General features: G+C 38.7%; 1 protein-coding gene across 2 annotated transcripts in view; it reads left to right on the plus strand.

The window, feature by feature from the left end:
* The window catches only part of MINPP1 (multiple inositol-polyphosphate phosphatase 1), a 48,487-nt gene that overhangs the window by 11,486 nt on the left and 12,578 nt on the right, over window positions 1-24,423 (plus strand). The window contains exon 4 of one of the 2 annotated variants that reach the window (XM_080823599.1): window positions 7,912-8,045. The exons of the other annotated variant lie outside the window; for it this stretch is intronic. Within the exon in view, the coding sequence (XP_080679725.1) occupies window positions 7,912-8,045 (134 nt within the window). The remainder of the gene's footprint in view (window positions 1-7,911; window positions 8,046-24,423) is intronic. 2 annotated transcript variants of the gene reach the window in all.

Below are 24,423 nucleotides of genomic sequence, written 5' to 3' on the forward strand. Positions count from 1 at the left end.
TGTTTTTCTTCACAGGTAGGAGTTTCCTATTGCTGCCATCATGAATTACCACAGACTTAGTGGCCTAGAACAATACAAATTTATTATCTTACAGTTCTGGAAGTCAGGCATTCAGAATGAATCTTACAGTGCTAAAATCAAGATGCAAGTAGTGTGTTCTTTGTGGAGCACACAAGAGGAAAATCTCCTTGCCTTTTCCAGTCTCTAGAAGCCCCCTGCATTTTTTTATTTTTTAAAAAAACAAACCTCTGCTGCTATGGTTATATCTCCTACTCTATCCTTCGTAACTACTCCTTATAGGGATCTTTGTGATTACGTTGGCACATGTATGTAGCCCAGAATAATTTTCTCATTTTAAGATCCTTCAGCATACCTGCAAATTCCCTTTTATCATGAAAGAGAATATAGTCATAGGTTTTAGGGATTAGGATGTGGACATCTTTGGGGAGCATTTATTCTGTCTGCCACATATATATGATCTTTTTTCTTTGCAGACTTCAAAGCACTTCTTGAAATACTTGAGTATGTATCTAAAAAACAAGAACATTCTGCTACATAGGCAAAGTATAATTATTTTACGTATATATGTAATAGTGCAGTATTATATAGTACATAGCCAATACTGAAGTTTTCACATTTGTCTTAATAAAGGTTTATATTTAGACTTTTTTTTCCCCCTTAAACTCATGGTCTAATGAAGGATCACTCATTGCATTTACTTGTCATGTCTTTCTAGTTTTCTTTAATCTAGAGAAGTACTGCAGCCTTTTGTCTTTTAGACATTAGCATTTTGCAGGCGTCTGGGCTTTATTTATTTATTTTTTGGCAGCATGCGTTTGTGTCCCATTTCCAACTTTTGATTAGGTTAAGGTAGACTAAGACTAATTGAATAAGAGCTTCCTTTTTATATATTAAAAAGAGTAAGTTTCTTCATTTAAAAATACAAAGTTCTCTTTTGATTTATGTTTCCTGTGATTATTTTCTTTTTTAATGATTTGATAGAAAATAACTTCTGTCTCTGCTTAGAACTTTTCCCTGTAAAATAGGTTTATATACTGAAGTATTTACAGATGAAATTACTTTAGATTTAAATTTACTTTAGAATAATCCAGTGGTGGGGCGCCTGGGTGGCTCAGTTGTTAAGCGTCTGACTTTGGCTCAGGTCATGATCCCAGCATCCTGGGATCAAGCCCCATATCTAGCTCCCTGCTCAGCGGGGAGCCTGCTTCTCCCTCTCCAGCTCCCCTGGGCTTGTGTACCCTCTCTTGCTATCTCTGTCATAAATAAATAAAATCTTTAAAAAAAAAAAAAAAAGAATCCAGTGGTGATGGTGGGAGATAACTAAAACATAATTAGCCAAATGATGATTGTTACTGAAATTGGATGATGGGTACATAGGGGTTCATTATATTATGGGTCACTATTTTCCACATTTGAAATTGTTTATTAAAATATTTTTGAAGGGGCGCCTGGGTGGCTCAGCGGGTTAAAGCCTCTGCCTTTGGCTCAGGTCACGATCCCAGGGTCCTGGGATCAAGCCCCCGCATCGGGCTCTCTGCTTAGCGGAGATCCTGCTTCCCTCCCTTTCTCTCTCTGTCTGCCTCTCTGCCTACTTGTGATCTATGTATGTCAAATAAATAAATAAAATCTTAAAAAAAAATTTTTTTTTGAAAATTAAATGTGAATAGACATTTATTAAATTCTGAGAATCACAGAGATTATTGGATATCCAGAACCTTGTGAAATGCTGGTGAACCTTGTGAAAACCTTGTGAAAATTGCTTTATGAAGTGCCTTCATAAAGCAAATCTTGTTTGGGTGCCTGCTCTCTGCTAGGCACATGGTTGGAGTGGAAGATTCTAACATAACATAGGCATTGTCCCCTTTAAGGAGTGAAAGACACAAACCATTGGAAGGCAATAGGATGGCTATAATTAGGTATAGGGATACATAAAGGAGAAAGTTGGTGTAATGGCAGTTGATCTTTATAGAAGAAATGACACATGAACTAGGTACTTTTTTTTTCTTTATCTGGTTTTTATTCAACTTTGTTTTTATGCTAAGATTTTATTCATTTGAGTGGCGAGAAAGAGCCGGAGCTGTGGAGGAGGGGCAGAGAGAGAAGCAAACTCCCTGCTGAGCAGGTAGCCCTGGGTGGGGACGGTGCTTGTTCCCAGGACCTTGAGATCATGACCTGAGCCGAAGGCAGGTTCTTCACCGACTGAGCCACCCAGATGCCTCTATTCAACATTTTTTAAGATTTACCTATGATGACGCTATAGTTCACTTATTTTCATTGCTATATGGTATTCCATTATATGAATTAATCACTTTTACCCCACCCCAGTCCATTGTCTTGTTGGTAGACGTTTGGGCTGTTTTCAGTTTGGGGCTATTAAGAACATTATCGTGTCGGTCCGCTGGGGTGTACGCAGACATATTTCTGAAGGTCTGGGTCTGTGGTAGAATTGCTGGATCACAGGTTATGTAGAACTTCAAATTTACTAGATAATAATGCCAAACTATTTTTGATGTCCCAGCTTATGTTTCTGTCTTCTTTTTATATTTTTTTTCCCGCTTTTGACTTTATTTTTTTAAATCTTTGGAATTCGTGGTAGTATGTTCATTTACTCAGCAGTTTTTGTTCGGCTGACTGTTTTAGGTATATAGCAGTTTTCTTTTTCTTTTGTGTGTTTGTATAGATGCTGTGCTGGTTCCCCTTTTTGATTATTACTCGTCTTTGCAGCAAGTTCAGCTTTTCTTCCTCCCTAGCCGGCCAGTGGGGATGAACAGCTATTCAGAAGGGAGTAGTGTTCCTTCCGCTTCAGAGTTGCTTTCCTCTGAGATCCTCTGCAGGTGCTTCCTGCTGACCTTGACCACCAGTCTGTCTCCTGGGAGCCGTGTTACAGACTGTGCAGGGAGGCTCCCCTCAGGCTTCATTCTGTGGCCTCCTGGTTTCAAGCTAAGAGGTGTTAATTGTGCTCCTCCTAGTGTTCCCTGTGCTTTGAGAATCTGTCTTCCGCTGGTTTTGTGAGGTGTTTTGATTTTCAGTGCACTTGGGAGCCCTCCCTTGTTTATGACTGTGGGCAGGGGGATAAAGGTCTCTTAATCTCTTTGACGAAGGCATTTGCATTTCTCTTCTTCATGCATTTTCTTTAGGGTGATTTTGAGAGAACAGAGAGGTATATCCTTATTCCATCCTATTAAAACCCAAGGTTTTTTTATTTTCCAGTGAAGAACACTTGTAATTCTTTGTCATAAAATGTGATGTATGTTTGGAGTAGTCTTATAGTTATTGATGTAGTTTTTGAATGTTGGTGTGTTGGTGGGGTGAGGAATGGACGGCTAAGAAAGAATTCTTGAGACATCTTTGGTGCAAAAAGGTGGTTTTATTAAAGCATGGGGACAGGTCCATGGGCAGAAAAAGCTGCTGCCCCGTGATTGTGAGAACTGATTGTATACTTTGGGCTTGGGGGAAGTAAAGATGAGGGAAGTTTTGGAAGGATTTTCACATGCTGAAGAGGACTCAGGAGAAACTGGAGGCCTTGCTGTTGTCAAACTGAGGTGGTTGTTCCCTCTAGCAAGGCATTAACCGGGAGACAGTTGGGAGCCTCCTAGAGGAATGTTAATACTCTGCCTTACCCAAGTATTTGTCAGTGGGCTGCAGGTTATAAGGACATTTAATTTGAACTGTATTTCCTTCTGCTTTTGTTTCCCACATCGGTTATCATTACCAATTAAGGAAATTTATTTCTTGCTTATTGAAGCCTTCTATTTATTGTTTTTAAAATCAGGGATGTGTGCTGAATTTTTGCCACCCAGGAAGATGATTGTGCTTTTTATTTTTTTTTTAATCTTCGAACATAGTAAATTGTTAGTACATTTTCTAGTATTGAATCATCCTTGCATTCCTTCTTTCTTAAGATAAATTCTCTTACAGACTGCTTTTTCTTCTAGCTAGAGCTCACATTTCTTGTTTCTTCATGTATTTCTAGCAATTTTTTATTTACTGGACATTGTGAATATTATATTGTTGAATGCCTAAATTTTGTTGCCTTCCTTTATAGAGTTCTGAATTTTGTTTTATTTTGCTGTTAGGTTACTTGTGGGTCACCTTGATCCCTTTGAGGTTTATTTCTGAGTTTCACGCTCTAGATCTGACCTACAAAACTCAGAAACAAACCTTTATTTGTAAACATGCCTTTACTATTAAGTGTGACCCTTCTGGGGTCGTCCAGGTGTCTACTGAAATTCTCCTACTTAGGCTGCTTGGAACTTGAATATCTCCCAGCCTTGTGATAGCTCCGGAATTCAGCTTATAATTCCCATAACACTGAGCAACAGAGTCAAGAGGACCCCCAGATTTCTGGAGTGGTTTTTCTGTGTAGCTTCTTCCTTCCTGATACTCTGCCCTGCTAATTCCAGCCCCTTAATACTGCATTCTGACTCCTCTCCTCAGCAGGACTGCATGATTCTGCCTGACATCCCTTTCCCCCTCTACCCCCCAACCTCTGCAGGCCACAGTTTCAAAGTGCCTCCAGGCAGAAACCTGGGCGTTTGTAGGGTTTGCTTTGTTTTTCTCCTCTCTGTGATCACAGTTCAGTGCTCAATACTCAATGACTGAAAACATTTGTTTTACATATTTTGTCCTGTTTTCTACTTGTGTATGTCCGGAGGGCATGCCTGGTGTTACTTCATCATGACAGATGGTACCTTCTTTCAGTAGACTGCTGAATTTTTTTTGGTAATTTCATTAAATTCAAAATTTAAAAAATTAAACATTTTTTTGGTAATTTCATTAAATTGTTTAAATGAATTAAACATTCATTAAATTGTGTTTGTAGTGAGGTTGTTTATGGCCATGGCTCTCATCTGTGAGTGGTACTGCTGGCCCAGCCCTATTCCTTTTCCTGGCTGGGGGGTTAGAACACAAGGAGGGGATTTCTTTGTGCATCAGTGACTAAGAGCCGTAGTTGAGAGCACAGGAATTGCAGTGCAGCGGGCTGAAGTTTTCCTGGTCCTTTTCTCTGTACTTTCTTTGTTCAGTTTTGGGTACAGGCTTCCATTGTGCTCCTAAAATGAGTTGAGAAGCTTTCTGATAGAAGAAAAATGTTAAGGTTCGAAGTTGGCGGCCAAGAAAGTATTCTTGTGACGTCTTTGGTGCAAAAAGGTGATGTTATTAAAGCACGGGGACAGGACCCGTGGGCAGAAAGAGTTGCATTGGGGTCATGGGGAGTGGCCCATTATATACTTTCAAGTTGGGAGGGGATTAGGGATGGTGTGAATCTCTAAGAAATTTTGGAAGCAAGGTTTCCAAGACCTTGAGGGGGCTAGCTGTTGTTGGGAAAAGGTCATTTATTACAGTCTAATAAAACCTGAGGCATGAGACCCTTCAGATGTATATCAGTCGGCCATATGCTTGGGGGGTGATTGCCAACATGTATCTTGGGGGGCTTAGAGATAAAGAAAATTTCCAAAGGAATTTTTATATGTTAAAGTAGACTTACAAGATCCTGGAGGTCAGGTTAAGATTGCCTGTTGCCCTCAGCAAAGTGTCAACATCCAGGCAGCTGAGTCTCTAGAGGAAGGTCACTCTGCCTGAGTTTCAAGGACTTGTCTGTGGGCTCTAGGTAGTGAGGAAAACTAATCATTTTTTTTCTGCCTTTGTTTCCCACATCACTTTCCATCCTTTCCTGTATCCTGGAATAACTTAATTATTAGGAACTAACCCTTCTTGCAGTTTTGGTAAAACTCCTACTTTAAACCAAATATGCCTGGTCTCTTTCAGATAGACTTTTATCTCTAGTTATTTTGTATAGTCAGATTTTTCTCTGTCAATTTGGCTAATTTATATTTTCCTAGAAAAACTGCTTATTTCATTTACATTTTCAGATCCTTTTGAGATAACGTTTCAATAGCATGCATATGTGATTTTTAAAAAATCTTCAGGCATGTCTCCTTTTTCATTTCTGATACTGTTTTATTTCTTGAACGGATTTGGCAGAACTTTAATTCTTTTAATTTTAATTCTTTCATTTAAAAAAATGTTTACTTTGTCCCTTTTGCTAACTTCTTGATTTAGTTGCCTCTTTAAATGTATGTTTAGTTTTGTTTTTGGTATATGGCTCTTTGCTCTTAAATTTACTATGGCTTGCTCTTAGTTTCTCTAGGGGCTTTTTTGAGGAAGAATAACAATTACTGCAGTCTTCTCTTGTACCCATTAAAAAAAAAAAAGATTTTATTTATTTATTTGACAGAGAGAGAGAGAGAAGTAGGCAGAGCAGCAGGCAGAGAGAAGTGGGGGTGGGGAGCAGGCTCCCTGCTGAGCAGAGAGCCTGATGTGGGGCTTGATCCCAGGACCCTGAGATCCTGACCCCAGCTGAAGGCAGAGACTTAACCCACTGAGCCACCCAGGTGCCCTGTACCTATTTTTATTTTTAGGTAAGCTCTACACCCAATGTGGGGCTTGAACTCTCACCTCCCCTCCCCCAAGATCAAGAGTCACATGTTCTACTGACTTGAGTCAGCCAGGAGCCCAACTTGTATCTCTTTCCATGGCATGTTTTACTCCCCTGGTTTTGGTGTTTATCTGATCATATGATACATGAGTACAAAGTTTAACATTCAGAGAAAGTCTGCCTTAATCACCAGTTGTAATTCAAGAGGCTCCACAGAGATCAGTCCCTGCTGTCTGTTCAGTGTGTACCTTTTAACCCTTTTCAGTGCTGCTATTTATAATCTATATCACTTTTTTTTTTAAGATTTTATTTATTTATTTGACAGAGAGAGAGAGATCACAAGTAAGCAAAGAGGCAGGCAGAGAGAGAGGGGGAAGCAGGCTCCCTGCTGAGCAGAGAGCCCAATGCGGGGCTCGATCCCAGGACCCTAAGATCATGACCTGAGCCGAAGGCAGAGGCTTAACCTACAACTGAGCCACCCAGGTGCTCCAATCTGTTTCATTCTTTAAACAGTAAACAGTATAATGTTTTTGTAGGTATGTGTGTCTTGGTAATAAATGGTATTATACTGTAATTATTCTTAACCTGCCCTTCTCATTCAGTATGTCTTAGAGAGATCTGTCCATATCAGTACATGTAGACCTACAGCATACAAGTTTTAAATAACTGCCTAGTATTCCATAGTATGTGTATACCATTGGTAAGTCAACCATCTGCCTATTAATGAAATTTGGGTATTTCCAGGAATCTTTCTCCTGCCCTATAAGCAGTGCTGCTGTAAGACATTCTTAGACATGCTGTCTTGTGTTCATCTGTGGCTATGACTTCATAAGAAATGGAATTAAATAGGCCATAGAAATGTATGCTTTTATGGATTTTGCCGATTTGCACTTTAGAATATACCAGTATACATTCCTTTTCTATATCCTTCATCTTCTTTTATTACTATTTTTGCAAAAGTGATACACAAACCAAAGTAACTTGTTTTCTATCTGGTTTCTAGCTTTATAAAATTTTAAAAGTTCCTGATCCATTGTTCACATCTTCCTGTGGTACAATGAAGATTCTTCTGTTTCTCTCTTTTTTCCTGTATATATTTTTGCTTGAAAGTAATTTTAGCAGCAAGGGGAAGTGAGCACCTGTCTTTAGCCTTCTGTCCTGAGCGTCCGTGGATGCTGGGTTATCGGCCATGAGTACTAACTCGCTCTTGCATGCCGGCCCCCACGTTCCCACAATTTGGTTTCTTGTTTCATCGTAAATCTCTGCGTGACATGGACTTTTGGGGCAACTCTTAAAAGCTCAAAATACAAATACAAACTCAGTGAATGCTAAGATTCTACTATACTTTGTGGAGAATGGTAATTATACAATGTCACCTTTTCTGAGAATCATTAAATCAGGGAATCTGTTAACGTTACTGTCATAGTAATGATTTTTGAAATTTTTATTTTTAGGTATTAGAATATTTAAATGATCTGAAGCAATATTGGAAAAGAGGATATGGGTATACTATTAATAGTCGATCCAGCTGCACCCTGTTTCAGGATATCTTCCAGCACTTGGACAAAGCAATTGAACAGAAACAAAGGTAAAAACTTAAAATAACTTTTTTTGATATGTATTCTCTTTAGTGCCCAGTTAAGCTTCTTGAAAATGTTTTATAATGGATGAATTTTTAAAAATAGGTTTTGCTTGTGTTTTTTAAAAAATATTTTAACATAATATTTAGGCTTATGGAAGAATTAGATGACATAACGTGAGTTATAAAACGTTTAAACCCTTTGTTCAACCCAACAACTATAGAGCATTACTAATGATTAGCACGTGCGGTGGTTCCCTTTTCCTGTTGCCTCTTGCCCCCTCTACTCCTCATCCCCTGTGACTGCTCCTCTCAGGTTGGTGGATATCATTGCTTTGCCTGTTTAAAAATAGTCTTTATTATAAATGTGTGTGTGTGTGTAAACAGTTTGTTTAGTTTAGCCCAGAGTTATATGCTCATTGTCTTCTGGGACTTGTTTTTTTTTTTTCCCTTTAGCATTACATTTACAAAGTCAAAAACTAAACATTTTTACTATAGTGTAATATTCAGTAATGTCTGATATTCAGTAAAGAAGTACCGCAGTTTAGAGCGTCTTTTCTTGTCAGTGGACATTTGGATAGTTTCTGTTTTTGCTGTTATAAATCGTGTAATTGCACATGGCTTCTGGTAGAAATGCGAAATGTTTTTATTTTGAATGAGAGTTTCTCATGGAAAAGCCTTTGTTAACATTCATACTTTTCAACTTTTCAAGGTTTAAAAAAAAAACTTTTCATAATTTAAACCTGTGATGGAACCTAACTAACTCACTCCATTTTATTTGATAATATGCTTCTGTGAGAGCTTATACATTTATAATTAGAGGTAAAAATGCTGTGAAGATGAGACAAAGACTGAAGATTTTGTATTTGTGTTTGCAGTACTAAGTTTTATACACACATGTAGAGAGAGAGAGGGGTGTGTGTGTGGGTATGACTCTAGGAAATTTTCTTGGGTTTGATGGGAGTTAGGGAAGAAAACTAGATTGAGTATTTAGTTTCTGCTACCAGACGCTTTTCGTGGGGTAGTATAGTCAAAGCAGGTTCCGTCTTTGATGTAGGCATTAACTTCTTTCCTGCTTAGTTTTATGAGTGGTTTATAACCTGTTAATTTCATAAGAGAACAGATTTTTGCTGTTTCTTCATTGTTATCCTGTTGTTGAATGTAGGAATTGCAAACTTAAGATTGTGTCAGAAAGATTCGTAAATAATTTTTGCAGGATTTGCTACTACGATTTGATACCAGATTTAAAGTTTGAGAAGTTATTTTTGCTTCAAAATGATTTAAAGCTTGAGAAGTTATTGTTTCAAAATATTTGTACCCTGAAAACTATGAAACATTAGGGAAATTACAGATGGCCCAAATAAATGGAGAGATATGCTATTGTTATGGATTGGAAGACAGGTTGATCATCTATAGACTGAATGCAGTCCCTATCACAGTTTCAGTAGGTCCCTTTGTAGAAGTTGAGAGGCTTACTCTAAAATTTGTACAGAAATGCAAAAGAACCTTGAAGAGCTAAAACAATTTTGAAAAAGAACAACAGCAACAAAAACTTTTAATTACCTCATTTCAAAGCTTACTATAAAACTGTAGCCATAGACCGATAGATCAATGAATAGAATCAAGTCAATAATAGACTGTTACATGGTCAGTTTTTGACAAAGATGCTAAGGGAGTATACTGGAGTAAAAAGGATAGTCTTCAGCAGATGGTGCTGGAACAGTTGGGTGTCCATATGTTAAAAAATGACATTTAGACCTGTAGTTCATACTGTACACAAAAATGGGTCATAGATTTAAGTGTAAAATTGGAAATCTTTCTGAAGAAAATGTGGGATCAGCGACCTAAAGGTAAGAGATAAAACTATGAAACTCTTAGAAGAAAACCTAGGAGTAAATCTTCACAATCTTGGATTAGGCCAAGATTTCATACTAAAACACTCAAAAGCTTGATCCATCAAAAAATTGATAAAATGGACTTCATCAAAATTAAAAATTTTTGTGCTTCTAAAAATACTATTTGGAAAATGAGAAGATAAATTGTAGACATAGAGAAAGTATTTGTAAAATATACATATATGATTAAGGATTTGAATCCAGAATGCATAGGATGTTACATCTCAATAAGGAGACAACCCAGTTTTTAAAAAGCAGGAGATTTTAACAGACAGTTAAGATGGCAAATAAGCACGTGAAAGGATGCTCACCATCATTGAACAGTGAGGGGTGCCTGGGTGTCTTAGTCGTTAAGCGTCTGCCTTCAGCTCAGGTCATGATCCCAGGGTCCTGGGATCAAGCTCCGCATCAGGCTCCCTGCTCAGCAGGAAGCCTGCTTCTCCATCTCCCACTCCCCCTGCTTGTATTCCCTCTCTCGCTGTTTCTCTCTCTCTCTCTGTCAAATAAATAAATAAAATCTTTAAAAAAAAACAAAGGAAAAAAAACCCACAGTGAAATACCATCAGTATACCCCCAAACTGGCTGTGAAATAGTAGAAAAAATATATATTGGTCTCTGCCCCAGGTTCTTGACATAGGGTTCCTGAAACCATGTGGTTTCCTGGGTGATCAGTGTCTTTTATTCTAATGAGGCAGCTTTGAGTGGGACCCTGGACAGCTCCAGGATGAGTTGTCACTGAAAGACCAAGCCATCAGTAGAAGCTTAGAATTTTCAGCCCCGAGCCCCATTGTCTTAAGAAGGGAAAAAGGCTGGAAATGGCAATAATGATCAATCATGGCTATGTGATAAAAACCCTAAAATGTTTAAGGTTTATGGAGCTTCTGGGTTGATAGATAAGTAGGTAGCAGTGCTGAGAGAGTGACTTGCCTGAAGAGGTTGTGGAAGTCCTATGTCCCATCCCGCATACCGGCCCTTCCCATCTCCCATGTGGACATTCATCTCTATCCTTCATCATATCTTTCTATAATAAACTGGTAAATGTGTTTCCCTGAGTTTTGAGAGCTGCTCTAGCAAGTTAGTAAACCTGAGGAAGGGGTTGTGGGAACCTTTGATTTGTAGCCAAGGTGAACAGAAGTTGTGGGTAGCCTGAGACCTACTTGCCATTGGTACCTGGAGGGGGCAGGAGAGGCAGTCTCATGGGCCTGAGCCCTTCGTGGACTCGGGTGCTGTCTCCAGGGACACAGTGTCAGAATTGAGGTAAATTGCCGGATACCTAGCTGGAATGCAGAGATCTGCTTGGTGTGGGGAAAATGCCCCACGTGTTTATTGACCGGAAGTGTCCAGAGTGGTAGGAGTGTGTTGTGAGAGTAAAGCAGAAATGCAGGAGGAAAAGACTGGGTGTTTTCTTTATTTATTGGCTAAAATATAAATTAAAAAATAAAGATTGTCCTGAATGTTGGCAAGATGTCTAGAAAGTGGAAATTCTGTACTTTGTTGGTGGGAATGTAAAATTAATACAGCCACTTTGGAAAAGTTTGGCAGCTTCTTTGGAAGTTAAACATATATCTACCATATGATGTAGGAAATTTAGTCCTAAGTACCCTATAGAAAAGAAACTACATGTCTACAAAGACTTCTGTGTGACTGTTTACAGTTTTTAGCTATTATGAATAATGCTACAGTCTACAATTCAGACGCCCACCAGCAGCCAGATGGGTGAACACAAGGTGGTGTGTCGATGGGATGGAGTACTACTCGGCAGTTAAAGAGTAGGAACTACTGGCACACGCGACAAAACCAAAGACTTCAAAAACATAATGCTAACAGAAAGAAGCTGGTTGCATAAAACTGTACATTGCATGATTATGTTTATTTGAAATTTCTAGAAAAGGCCAAACATTAGAGATGGAAGTCCGTCAGTGGCTTCCCGGATCTGGACGTGGGAGCCGAGATTGGCTGTGGTTGGGTACGGGAAAGTCTTTAGGGCCATGGAAGTGTCCCGAACTGGATTGTGAAGTTTGCACACGCAGCTCTATTATTCACTAAAATTCATCTAAGTAGGGGTGCCTGGGTGGCTCAGATGGTTAAGCGTCTGCCTTCTGCTCAGGTCATGATCTCAGGGTCCTGGGATCGAGCCCTAAGTCCAGCTCTTTGCTCAATGGGGAGCCTGCTTCTCCCTCTCCCTCTGCCTCCTCTGCCCCGCTCATGCTCTCTCTCTCTCTCTCTCTTTCTCAAATAAATAAATCTTTTAAAAAAAGATTCATCGAAATCAACAGTTAAAACCAGGTGGATTTTATGGTAGTTCCATTATACTTCAATAAAAATTGTAAAACAGTCTGGTATTTAGTAAAAGGGAAAAGGGGGGAAAGAATAAAATAATCTTTTGGTAAAAGTGGGAATAATTTTCGAAGAATTTACTAATTTACTAAATGCAACTAATTGATTACTTCGTCGTATTATCTCTATACTTAGACGCTGCTGAAGTTGATTTTCATGCATGGCGTGTGGAATCAGATGTAGAGGTAGCGTGAGGTTGTGGGCAGATGCTTGAATTTAGTTGGAGTCCTGCTTCTTGATCAAGGCTGCAGGTTCCTTACTTCTGACCGGGGGCGGGGGGGGGGGGGCTGTGTCTCCCGACTCACGAAGTTGTTGTGATAATGAAATGAGATAATGTTTTTAGAGCCCCAGTATGTAATGGGATGTTTTCATTGTCAGGATGAGGAAAGACTACTCCCTTTGCATGATTACTCCTTTGTGAATTGAAGAGAAGATTCATTCAACAATATTTTAAAACACCTGCTGGTATGTGTTAGGTAGTGTTATAGGACCTGGAAACAGTGAGGCATATGACAGACTCATTGCACTTGTGACTCTTACTATCTAGAGAAAATAGAAATGTATGTAAAAGCCCTGGGTAGTGGTGTACTCATTCACGTGAGATTGTGAAACATTATAAAAAGTTAAAGGAAGGAGAGTTTGACCTTGTATGATGGGAAGTTACCTCCTTTTCGACCTGAGGAAGGAAAGTCAGCAGTAATTCTGAAGAAACTGGAAGGTACTTCTCAGGGACTGGTTATCTCTGTACAAAAAGACTGATTTAGGGTTTTAAAAAAAAAATTATGTAGCTGAATCAAGATTAAATTGTCTTAAATAGATCAAGGGAAGCAAGTGTATTTAGAGACATCTGTCAGATTTCTATCCAAACCCAGACTAGTACTGACTGGTTTTATACACAGTTAGGGTAAGCAGTTAGCCAAGAGTACCTCTAAAGAAAACTGACATAAACTCAGAATAACAGGCTTAAAAAATTAATAGACTTTGTTTTTCAGGGCAATTTTAAGTTTACACCAAAATTTGGGATGGAAGTTATGGTTCCCACATACCATCCCCTCTTCCACATACACAGCCTCCCTCAGCGTTCATAGCACACGCAAGTGTTGTAGAGTAAGATTGTAATAGAGTCTTCAGTCTTTGTACTTGTTCTGATCTATTCCATCAAAACATTAACCTTTTTTTCTTCTGACTCTTAAGTTTTTCCTTGTGTTTGGATTAGAGTCTGTAAATGAGTATGTTTATATATGGGCAATATTTTGTCGTTATCTATCATCTGAGGGAAATGTCTTTCACTTCTACAGTCCCCAGGCTACCCTTGCTTTCCCTGTTCCCTCCTCTATCCCACAATGAGATGGTACTGTGTGCACAGGTAGTTTACCTTTTTATAGTGCTATTAAATCAGAGATGGTCTTCAGTGTTTCTATTTCTTCAACATAATTTTAAGAGCATGGTTTTACTTTCACAGAGAAACTGAAGGTTGCAAATAATGTTAATTGGCAAGTGTCAACATTCTGGCTGAGTATTGGGACCTGGAATTTTATTTTCTTTCTTGAACTATCATATCAGTGATGGGATTAAAGTTTAGACCAGTGCATCTTTTATTTAAGCAAATTTAAACAGCTTTTGCTGCTTAAGCAGCTGTGATTAGAAAAGCAGATTGGGGGATGCCTGGGTAGCTCGGTTGGTTAAGCATGTGACTTTGGCTCAGGTCATGATCTCAGGGTTCTGTGATGGGGCCCCACATCGGGCTCCCTGCTCAGCAGGGAGTCTGCTTCTCCCTCTCCCTCTGTCCCTCCCTCCCCCCCCCCCCCCCCCCCGCTCCTGCTTTCTCTCTCTAAGAAATAAAATCTTGAAAAGAAGCAGATTGGATTTACAGAAGAGATGAGACCTATTGGATTTTATTCTACTCTTCCCTTCCCCATTACGTCTGTTGATGTATTTTTATCTTTCTGGGTTGGGAAGTTCAATAAAGAATTCAATAAGCAGGAAGTGTCCTACTTTTTTAAAGTAAGGCTTAGAGGCTCCTGGGTGGCTCAGTTGGTTAAGCATCTGCCTTCGGCTCACGTCATGATCTTAGGGTACTGGGTTTGAGCCCCATATCGGGCTCCCTGCTCAGTGGGGAGTCTGCCTTTCCCTCTCTCTCTCTCTCCTCCTGCTTGTGCATGCACTCTTTCTCTCTCTCAAATAAATAAACAAAATATTTTAAAAATAAAGTAAGGTTTACATTCTGAACTGAATTGCTAGCCTCGTGAGAGCTTCCACTTCATCATGTGTGTTCTCCGACACCAAAATAAACTGCTGTAAATATTCATTACTGTCATTAAAGTCTCATTAACTTTTGTCTACCTATCATTGACTCACATCTTTTTGATATTTTCAGAGTTCGCTGTTGAGTAAGGATATGGCTTTTTAATGTTGTGTAGTTCTGTGTTTTAACATAAGATGGCAGCACTGAAATACACGTGTAGTGGTAACAAGTGATTTTTTTTGAACAGCTGCTTTGGTCAATATGTAGCCCAGGGAAATGGGGGGTTTTGGTCTTTTCACGTTCTTAGCAATGTGTGCAGATTCTAAGTCCTCAGCTCCTTGTTTTGCTCTCTTTGTGAAGTCAGGGTTCCATGGAATCTAAGTTGGTATAGCAGGAAACTCTGTTAGTGCTTGTCGAAAGAAACTGATTAACTAAAGGTTAAAAATATAACTAGCCTGGCTGGGCTCTGAGTTCTGTTTCCCGTGTCCAGCTGGCTCCTGGGAAGACTCTGACTTTTGATGGACTGCAGACCTGTGATGTCTGGAACTGTCTTTCAGTGTTCACCCTTCAGTGCCAAGAACAAACCTGCGGTCCAGGTGGGGGTCAGTACGCATTAAAGGAATATCTGACATCCTCCCGGGCATCTGAGCCACAAACTGCTTGAGCATCCCTCACCTCATCCCTCACCTTCTCCATCTGCTCACCTGGTTGTGTTCTGGTTTTGTTGGTTTGTTTTATTCCAGTTTTACATCTGTTCCTCCCACTTTTCTTGACGCTTAGTGCTACAACTTCAATTTGGGCTAATATCTTTCTCCTAGATTTTAGCACATTCTCTGAAGTGCTGGTTTTGGTGTTACTCAGACTCTACTCCGGTGGTTTATGCAGGCACTAGAGGGTAAACATTTAAATTACTGTCTCAGGGAACCCATGTTCTAGTTTGGAGGATATTTATGTAATAGCACTAAAACACATTTTTTTTTAAAAGTGCTAAAGGAGAATTAATTTGATCTGTGGAGTTTGGTAAAGGCTTTTTGGGAGTAGGAGTCTTTGAGGTTGGTCACTTAAGACTTCTTTCCATAACCTCAGCGTATCCACTCTTAGTACTTGTTTTAATTTCCTAAAAACAGTTTTATTGATGTAAAGTAAATGGCACACATTTAAAGTGTACAATTTGATGAGTTTTTGCATGCATATGTATGCATGAAGCCATCACCACAACCAAGATAACGAAATATCCGTCACATGCAAAGATTTCCTTGTGGCTCATCCCACCCTCCATCCACACACCTCATCTGCTTTCTGTTACTATAGATGATTTTTTTTTCTGGACTGTTATATAATGGAACTGTATGCTTGTGTACATTTTTTGGTTTAGCTTCTTTCACTCAGTGTAATGGGTGTGAGATCCATCTACGTTGTTGTGGTATCCGTAGTTCACTCCTTGTTAAGACTGAATAGTATTCCTCAGTACAGATACACCACAGTTAGCTCATCCATTCTCCATACGACCAAGATTTAGCTGTTTCCAGTTTGAGGCTATAACAAACGAAGCTGCTGTGAATTTTGGTTGTCTCGGTATGGACATTGCTTTTCATTTCTCTTGGGTAAGACCTAAAGATGGACTAGCTGAGTCATATGGAAGGGAATGTTTACATTCTGAAAACACTGCCAGGCTCTTCCCGTCCGTGTCTGAAAGCTCAGCTGTTGCACAATGCTGGCGGAAGCTTGATGAGGGAGGGCTTTTTAATTTTAGCAATTCTAGTAGGTGTGTCGTAGCTTCTCAAGGTAGTTTTAGTTTGCATTTCCCTAAACACTATTGATTTTGGCCGTCTTTCCATGTACTCATTTACCCTCCCTCTGTTTACTTTGGTGAAGGGTCTGTTTACACCTTTTGCCATTTTGTAATTGGGTTGTTTATCATCTTTTATTGTTAGAAGAGTTCTTTGCATATATTCTAGGTATAAGTCCTTTCTCAGATTTATGTCTTACAGATAGATACTCCTGGTCTGTGGTTTGCCTTTTTGTTTTTGTAATACTGTCTTTTGGGGGCTGACTTCGCCCCACTATGGAGGCAGTTCCTCTAGAGCATCTGTTTGGTACCCTGTACATTTTGAGGTTTTCCTAGTCTGGCTTATGGAAGCAGACTCTTCCTGGCCCTGTGCTACCTCTGGGAAGTTTTTTCACTTGTTCTTTTCCAGTGATTTCCCTGGATTTGGATAGTTCTCACATGCACATGCTGATCAGTACCAGCCGAAGGCTCGAGGGCAGTCCCTGTACATCTCTGTTCTCTGGAACTCTGCCCTGTGAGCTCCCCCCAGTGTGGCCTCCTTAAGTTCTCAGTCCTGTCTCACATTCTCAGGAAGATTGTCGTGCTCGCTGTGGGCTCCCCTTCCCTGTGCTGCTCCCTGGAAATTAGGCGGTGAACTGTGAGGGCCTTAGGGTTTACCTTGCCTCACTCAGGCTCTGCCTAGTGCAGTGTCTCAGAACGGCTGTCTCATTTATTGTTTCTGGCTTTAGAGGAGTTGAAGGCAGGAAGGTAAACCCAGTCCCTGTGGCTGGAAGCAGAAGTTATTTCTTTTATATTTTTGCTTGAGAAAAAACGATGCTAAAGTGATTTTAGTTATACATTTGTGCTAAGCTGTCAAACTGATGCCTCATTGGAGCTGATGTTTCAATCAGGTATATTAGTAGACTTAAAAAATATATTTGTTTTTCCTGGTTATTTTCTTCCCAGAGCATCTCCTGTCTCTGGCACTTCATGTTTATATGTGTGCTTATATAAGTATGGGAATTGTCTGAGTTGTCTAAAGCTTGATTTGATATTCTTGGATCATGTTTAAAAATACACTTTGTGTAATACTAGTTGAGTGTGAAACATGGATTAAGAGCTTAGAAAGATCTAAGCTGAGGACATTTAGAGGAAGAACATTCAATTATTAGTTGTTTTTCTGGTTGAGCTTTTTGAATGACTTTTAAGTACCTTCTTGGGGTATTTTACCTAAATTGAACACATACATAGTCCTCAATCCTCATTTAACAACATAATTTTAGACTTCAAATTAAATTTAGTTTTTTATTGAAGATTTGATAAGATCTCCTTACAGACTTATGTAAGTAAAAGGGGAGGGGAGCTGTTCAGAGACCTGCATTCTTACCCTGCGAGGTAGCATCCATAACGCACTTGCCTTTTTCTTACTTTAAAATGAGAGGGCTTGACCACATCTCAACCCTCAGACATTAGGATTCCAACTGTGTATTTCTATATATATTAGTACAGATTACTCATTTGTTTTCTTATATTTGCATTAATAGTTTGCATTTTCTGGGTGTTTTTTTTTAAAGCCAAAATGTGCGTATCTTTTATAGTGGTTTTTGTAACGTTTTGGGAAATGTGACATCCCAAGCTTAATGCCTATTTATCGGAAGAAAGCAGAGTTAAAGGTGTCCTATTTCATGTCTTTGTATTCCTTGTTCTTTGGGAGACCGTTCTGGTACGAGTTGTAGAGAAAGAATAGTCACTACAAGTAGTGATAGAAGTTAATTTGAGAAATGTGACTAGTAGAAAACTGTGTTAGTTGATGGATCAGAATATAGAAGGCAGGGGCGCCTGGGTGGATCAGTCGTTAAGTGTCTGCCTTCGGCTCAGGTCATGATCCCAGGGTCCTGGGATCGAGCCCCGCATTGGGCTCCCTGCTCCTTGGGAAGCTTGCTTCTCCTTCTCCCACTCTCCCTGCTTGTGTTCCCTCTCTCGCTATGTCTCTCTGTCAAATAAATAAATAGTATCTTAAAAAAAAAAAGAATATAGAAAGCACAGGAATAGAAAGATGCAAAAAAATAAGCTCAAAGCAAATTATGAGACATCTGAATTATTAATTTGAAATTACGTATGCAAATGTTAAATGTTAATTAATCTGTTAAGACATTTTAAATATAAGACTCACTAGGGTAAAATCATTAGACTTCCCTAGGATACATGTGATTGATGCAGGAGATAGAGACAAGTGTGGGACAGTAGTTTAGTGGACTGTTCTCAGGATGTCAGACAAAAACAGTTCCGAGAGGAATTCTGGGGACGTTAGAGAGTGAGCTCCCACAGCTGGATTCATATTTTTGTGGGCATGTGCATTTCTCTGGGAGGAAGTCCTATTCCTTTGGGCAAATGCTCGTGGTTTTATGTCCCCCAAAGGTAAAAGCTACAGGTGCAGTAGTTATTGAACGTGCCTTACTGCTGATTGCCCTGGCAGTTCCTCCTCTAAAAAACCATTTACATCTTCTCACCAAAAGATTGCATTCTTTTGTTAAAATCTTGGTCCGTCCTTTCATGGAGTCTTAAACCTCCCAACTTTGTTTATGGAATGTTCATGACAGAGAAAGCTACATGGGAGCATAGAGTGGAATGTAGCAATCTTCTGAAAAAAATTATGTGGGGTGGTTTCAAATTAGGAATGGAGTAAACTGAGAAGTGATTTTTCCCCCCAACATTCTTTCCTTTTTATTCTCCCGGACTTGATATTCTCTCTTATTCCGGCCCTCCATGCCAACATACACACTCACTCCCTTCCTCCTTCATTCAGACACATATGTTCCTACCCATTTTCTGTTGCCAGTATTTTAGGCTTAATCATAGAGCAGCTTTGCTTTGAAGAAGCTTGGGAATGAAACCCAGAAAAGTTCTTATGCCATCCTTAGGACTCAGGTGTGTTCACGGGGAAGCTGGGGATTTTATTATTTTAAATACCTATGGGGCCTATACTAACGAGTAAATCAATTCCTAGCAGATGGCCTAGAACACTTGTAAGACTTATTCTCTAAGACAGCAAAGAGCAGTGTGTTTTTGAAATGAAACCAACTTCAGAAAAATTACTGATTTACTGTATAGAACCTGGTACATACCTTTAATGGCTTCTGATGAAAGTTGGACCTTAAATACTCTTATGTATTTACTTTGACATCTTTTTTTTTTTTTTTAAGATTTTATTTATTTATTTGTCAGAGAGCGAGAGAGTGAGCACAGGCAGGCAGAGGCAGAGGGAGAAGCAGGCTCCCTGCCGAGCAAGGAGCCCGATGCGGGACTCGATCCCAGGATGCTGGGATCATGACCTGAGCCGAAGGCAGCTGGTTAACCAACTGAGCCACCCAGGCGTCCCTACTTTGATGTCTTTAGAATTGGTCTTTAGAATTACAAAAACAAACAAAAAACCCTTATTGTGGGATGCCTGGGTGGCTCGGTCAGTTAAGCATCTACCTTTGGCTCAGGTCATGATCTTGGGGTCCTGGGATCAAGTCCCACGTCAGGCTCCCTGGTCACTGGGGAGTCCCCTTCTCCCTCTCCCCCTGCTTGTGTTCCCCTCTCTCTGTCAAATAAATAAATAAAATCTTAAAAAAACAAAAATCCTTACCGTGTGTGTGTACACACAGACTCCACAGCTCTGTAGCCGTCCACTAATTGAGGAATCCAAGTCCCCACTTTTAGTGTGTAGATATAATTTAAGATAGAAATACAATATGTTTTTCCATTTAACATTAATGCTACTTAATTCTGTCAAAGAAAATTGAAATGTGAGTAAGTCTTAAAAGGGGGCAATCAGGTATAAGCTTGAGCAGCTGTTTAAGAGGGATTGTATTAACTCTTTGGAGGGGGAGTGTACTCTTTTTGGTCACATATATTCCCATAGCAGTAGTTGGTTTCTTTGTTTTTTGTTTTTTTTAAATTAATGAGCTTTATTTTTTAGAGCAGTGTTAGGTTCATAGCAAAACTGAGCAGAAAGTCCAGAGTTCGCATGCACTCCCTCTGCCGCCCCAACACAACCTCCCTTGCTGTTGACAGCCCCACCACAGTGGTCCCTTCCTTGTAACTGATGACCCTCCCCTGGCACATAATTATCACCAGAGTTTGTGGTTTGCATTGGGCTTCACTCTTGGTGTGACACATTCTCTGGCTTTGGACAAATGTATACTGTCTTCATAGTTCGGCCTTTTCCAGAATGTCATATTGTTGGAATCATACGATATATAGCCTTTTCAGATCAGCTTCTTTTATTTGGTAATATGCATTTATGTTTCCTCCACATCTTTTGATGGCCTGATAGTGCTTTTTTTTTTTTTTTTTTTAGCGTGGATTAATACTTCATTGTCTGAATGGACCACAGTTTATTTTCCCATTTACCTACTAAAGGGCATCTTGGTTGCTTCCAGGTTTTGACAGTTATGAATAAAGCTAGTATAAACATCCATGTTCAGGTTTTTGTGTGGATGTAAGTTTTTAATTCATTTGCATAAATACCAAGGAGCACAGTTGCTGGATTATATGGTAAAAATATGTCTAATTTTGTAAAAAAATCCTCCAAACTGACTGTATCCACATTGGCTGTACATTTTGCTTCCCCCCCGGCAATGAATGAGAGTTTCTGTTGTCAGCAGTTGGTATTGTCAGTATTTGAGATTTTCACTCCTCTAATAGGTGTGCAGTGGTATCTCATTGTTTTAATTTGCAGTACATAGTGATGTATGATGTGGAACACCTTTCAGTATGTTTACTTGCCATCTGTGTGTCTTTTTTCGTGCAGTGTCTGTTCAGGCCTTTTACTCATTTTTTAATTTAGGGTTGGTTTGTTTCTTATTTTTGAGTCTTACGAGTTTTTTATATATTTTAGATAACAGTCCTTTATCAGGTATGTCTTTTGGAAATATTTTCTCACAGTCTGTGACTTGTCTTTTTATTCTCTTGACATTGGTAGAAGTTTTTTAATTTTGAATGTTCCTTTTTTTTTTTTTTTAAGATTTTATTTATTTGAGAGACAGAGGAAGCCAGAGAGCACAAGTGGGGAAGGAGAGGCAGGCTCCCCACAGAGGAGGGAGCCCGATGCAGGGCTCAATTGCAGGACCCTGGAATCATGACCTGAGCAGAAGGCAGAGGCCCAGCTGACTAAGCCACCCAGGCACCCCAGAAGTTTTTAATTTTAATGAAGTCCAGCTTAAATTAATTATATCTTTCATTGGCCATGCCCTTGGTGTTGCATCTAAAAAGTCCTTGCCATACCAGGGGTCATCTAGGTTTTCTCCTGTGTTTTAGGAGTTTTTCATTTAGGCCTGTGATCCTTAATTTTTGTGAAGGGTATAAGGTCTCTGTCTAGATGCATTTTTTTCTTCCACATGGATGTCCAGTGCTCCAGCTCCATTTTTTGAAAAGAATGCTCTATTTTATTGCCTTCACTTTGTCAAAGATGAGTGAACTATATATATGGGATTCCTTTTCTGGGTTCTCTATTCTGTTCTTTTGGTCTACTTTCACTGGACCACACTGTCTTGATTACTGTAACTCTACAGTAAGTTTTGAAAAGTTGTAATGTCAGCCCTACAACTCTGTTCTTCTTCAATATTATGTTGGCTTATCTGAGTCTCTTGCTTCTCCATATAAACTTTAGAATCATTTTGTTGTTATATACAGAATCACTTGTTGGGATTTTTATTTGGATTGTATTGAATCCATAGATGGAGTTGGGAAGAACTGACATTTTGACAGTATTGAGTCCTCCTGTCCATGAACAGGGAATATCTGCATTAATTCAGTTCTTTGATTTCTTTTGTAAGAGTGATATAGTTTTCTCGTATGTATCTTGTACATATTTTATTTTATACCTCAGTGTTTCATTTTGGGGATACTAATATAAAATATAACGTTTTTAAATTTCCACTTGTTTATTGTTGGTATATAGAAAAGCATTTGACTTTTATGTATTAATCTTGTATTCTGCAACCTTGCTATACATGCTTATTAGTTCCAGAAGTTTTTTTGGTGATTATTTGGATTTTCCACATAGACAGTCATGTCATCTGCAAAGCCAGAGTTTTATTTCTTCCTTCCTGATAGGTATACCTTTTGGGGGCGGGGGGGTTCTCATTGTGTTAGCTAGGACTTTCAGTATAATGTTGAAAACCAGTGGTTAGAGGAGACATCTTTGACTCGTACCTGATCTTAACAGGAAGTCTGCATTTTTTTTTACCATTAAGTATGATGTTAACTATAGCTTTTTGTATATAACCTTTATCTAGTGAAGGAAGTTCCTCTATTCCTAGTTTGCTGAGAATTTTTATCGTGAATGAATGTTGAATTTTGTCAAACACTTTTTCTGAATCTATTGATAATGTGATTTTTCTTTTTTAGCCTATTGATGTGGTGATTGTTTACATTAATTGGCTTTTGAATGTTGAGCCAGCCTTGACACCTGATACAAATCCTACTTGGTTGTGGTGTATAATTCTTTTTATACTTGTTGGATTCAATTTTTAACATTTTGTTTAGGATTTTTGTGCTCATCTATCTTAGTGTATATTGGTTGTGTATATATAGTTTTTAAAGTATCTTTGCCTGGCTTTCGTATTAGGGTCATACTGGTTAGGAGTATTCCCTTTGCTTCTGTTTTCTGCAAGAGTTTGTAGAAAATTGGTAGAATTTCTTCCTTAAAGGTTTGGTAGAGTGAATCCTTCGGGGTCAGTGCTCTTTTGGAAGGTTTTTAATTACTGATTTAATTTCTTAATAGATACAGGCTTATTTAGATGATCTTTTCTTGTGTTAGTTTTGGCAGATTGTGTCTTTTAAGAAATTGGTTCATTTCATCTAGGGTATCAAACTTGTGGCCTTAGGGTTGTTTATAATATTCCTTTATTATACTTTTAATGTTCATAGGCTCTGTGGTGATGTCTTTTCTTTTCTGATAGGAGTAATTTGTGCCTTCTCTCCTTTTTCTTAACCTGGCTAGAGACTTACTGATTTTATTGATCTTTTCAAAGAACTAGTTTTTAATATTACTAATTTTTCTCTGTGGCCTTTTTAAGTTTCATGGATTTCTGCTTTTATTTTTAATTTCATTTTCTTCTGCTTACTTTGGATTTGATTTGCTTTTTTCTTTCTGTATTCCAAAAATGGAAGCTTATATAGTTTTTAGGTCTTTCTTCTTTTCTAGTGTATGTATTAGAGGCTATAAAATTCCCTGTAAACGCTCCTTTCACTGCATCCCATAAATTTTGATGAGCTGTGTTTTCATTTTCATTTAGTTCAAAATGTTTTTAAATTTCTTTTGAGATTCCTTCTTTGACCTAATATGTTATTTAGAAGTGTGTTGTATAATCTCCAAGTATTTGAGGATTTCCTCATTATCTTTATGTTAGTGATCTAGTTTCATCAACTGAGCAGATGTTGCATGATTGCCTTTCTTTTAAATCTTAAGTTGTAATTTATGTCACAGAATGTGGTCTCTTGGTAAATGTTCCTTAGGAGCTTGAGAAGAACGTGTGTGGTCTGCTATTGTTGGATGAAGTCATCTATAGATGTCGGTTGGATCCAGTTGATGGATGATCTTGTTGAGTTTACCTGATCCTTACTGATTTTTGGCCTGCTGGATGTGACCATTTCTGAGAGAGAGTTATTAAAGTCTCCAGCTAACAATAGAGAGTTTATCTGTTTATTCTTGGACTTGTATCAGTTTTTGCCTCATGCATTTTGTGCTCTGTGAGGCATGTATATTCATACTAAGGAGTATTATTTATTCTTGGGGTATTGACCCCTTTGTCAATATGTAATACCCCTCTTCATCCTTAATAACTTTCCTTGCTGTGCAGTCGTCTCTGTCTGAAATTTATTTAGTTATTCCTGCTTTCTTTTGATAAGTGTTAATTAGCATGTTCTGTCTTTCTCCATGACTTTACTTTTAATCAGTATGTGTCTTTACATTGAAAGTGGGTTTCTCATAGGCAGCATATTTTGTCTATTGACTTTGACATAGACTTTGACATAGACATTGATTATTGATATAGTTGAATTAATATCTACCATGTTTGTTACTATTACCTGTTTGTTGCCCTTGTTCTTTGTTCCTGTTTTTTTTTTGTTTTGTTTTGTTTTTTGTCTTTC

Source organism: Martes martes (genome assembly GCF_963455335.1).
Source record: "Martes martes genome assembly, chromosome: 14".
Classification (NCBI taxonomy): domain Eukaryota; kingdom Metazoa; phylum Chordata; class Mammalia; order Carnivora; family Mustelidae; genus Martes; species Martes martes.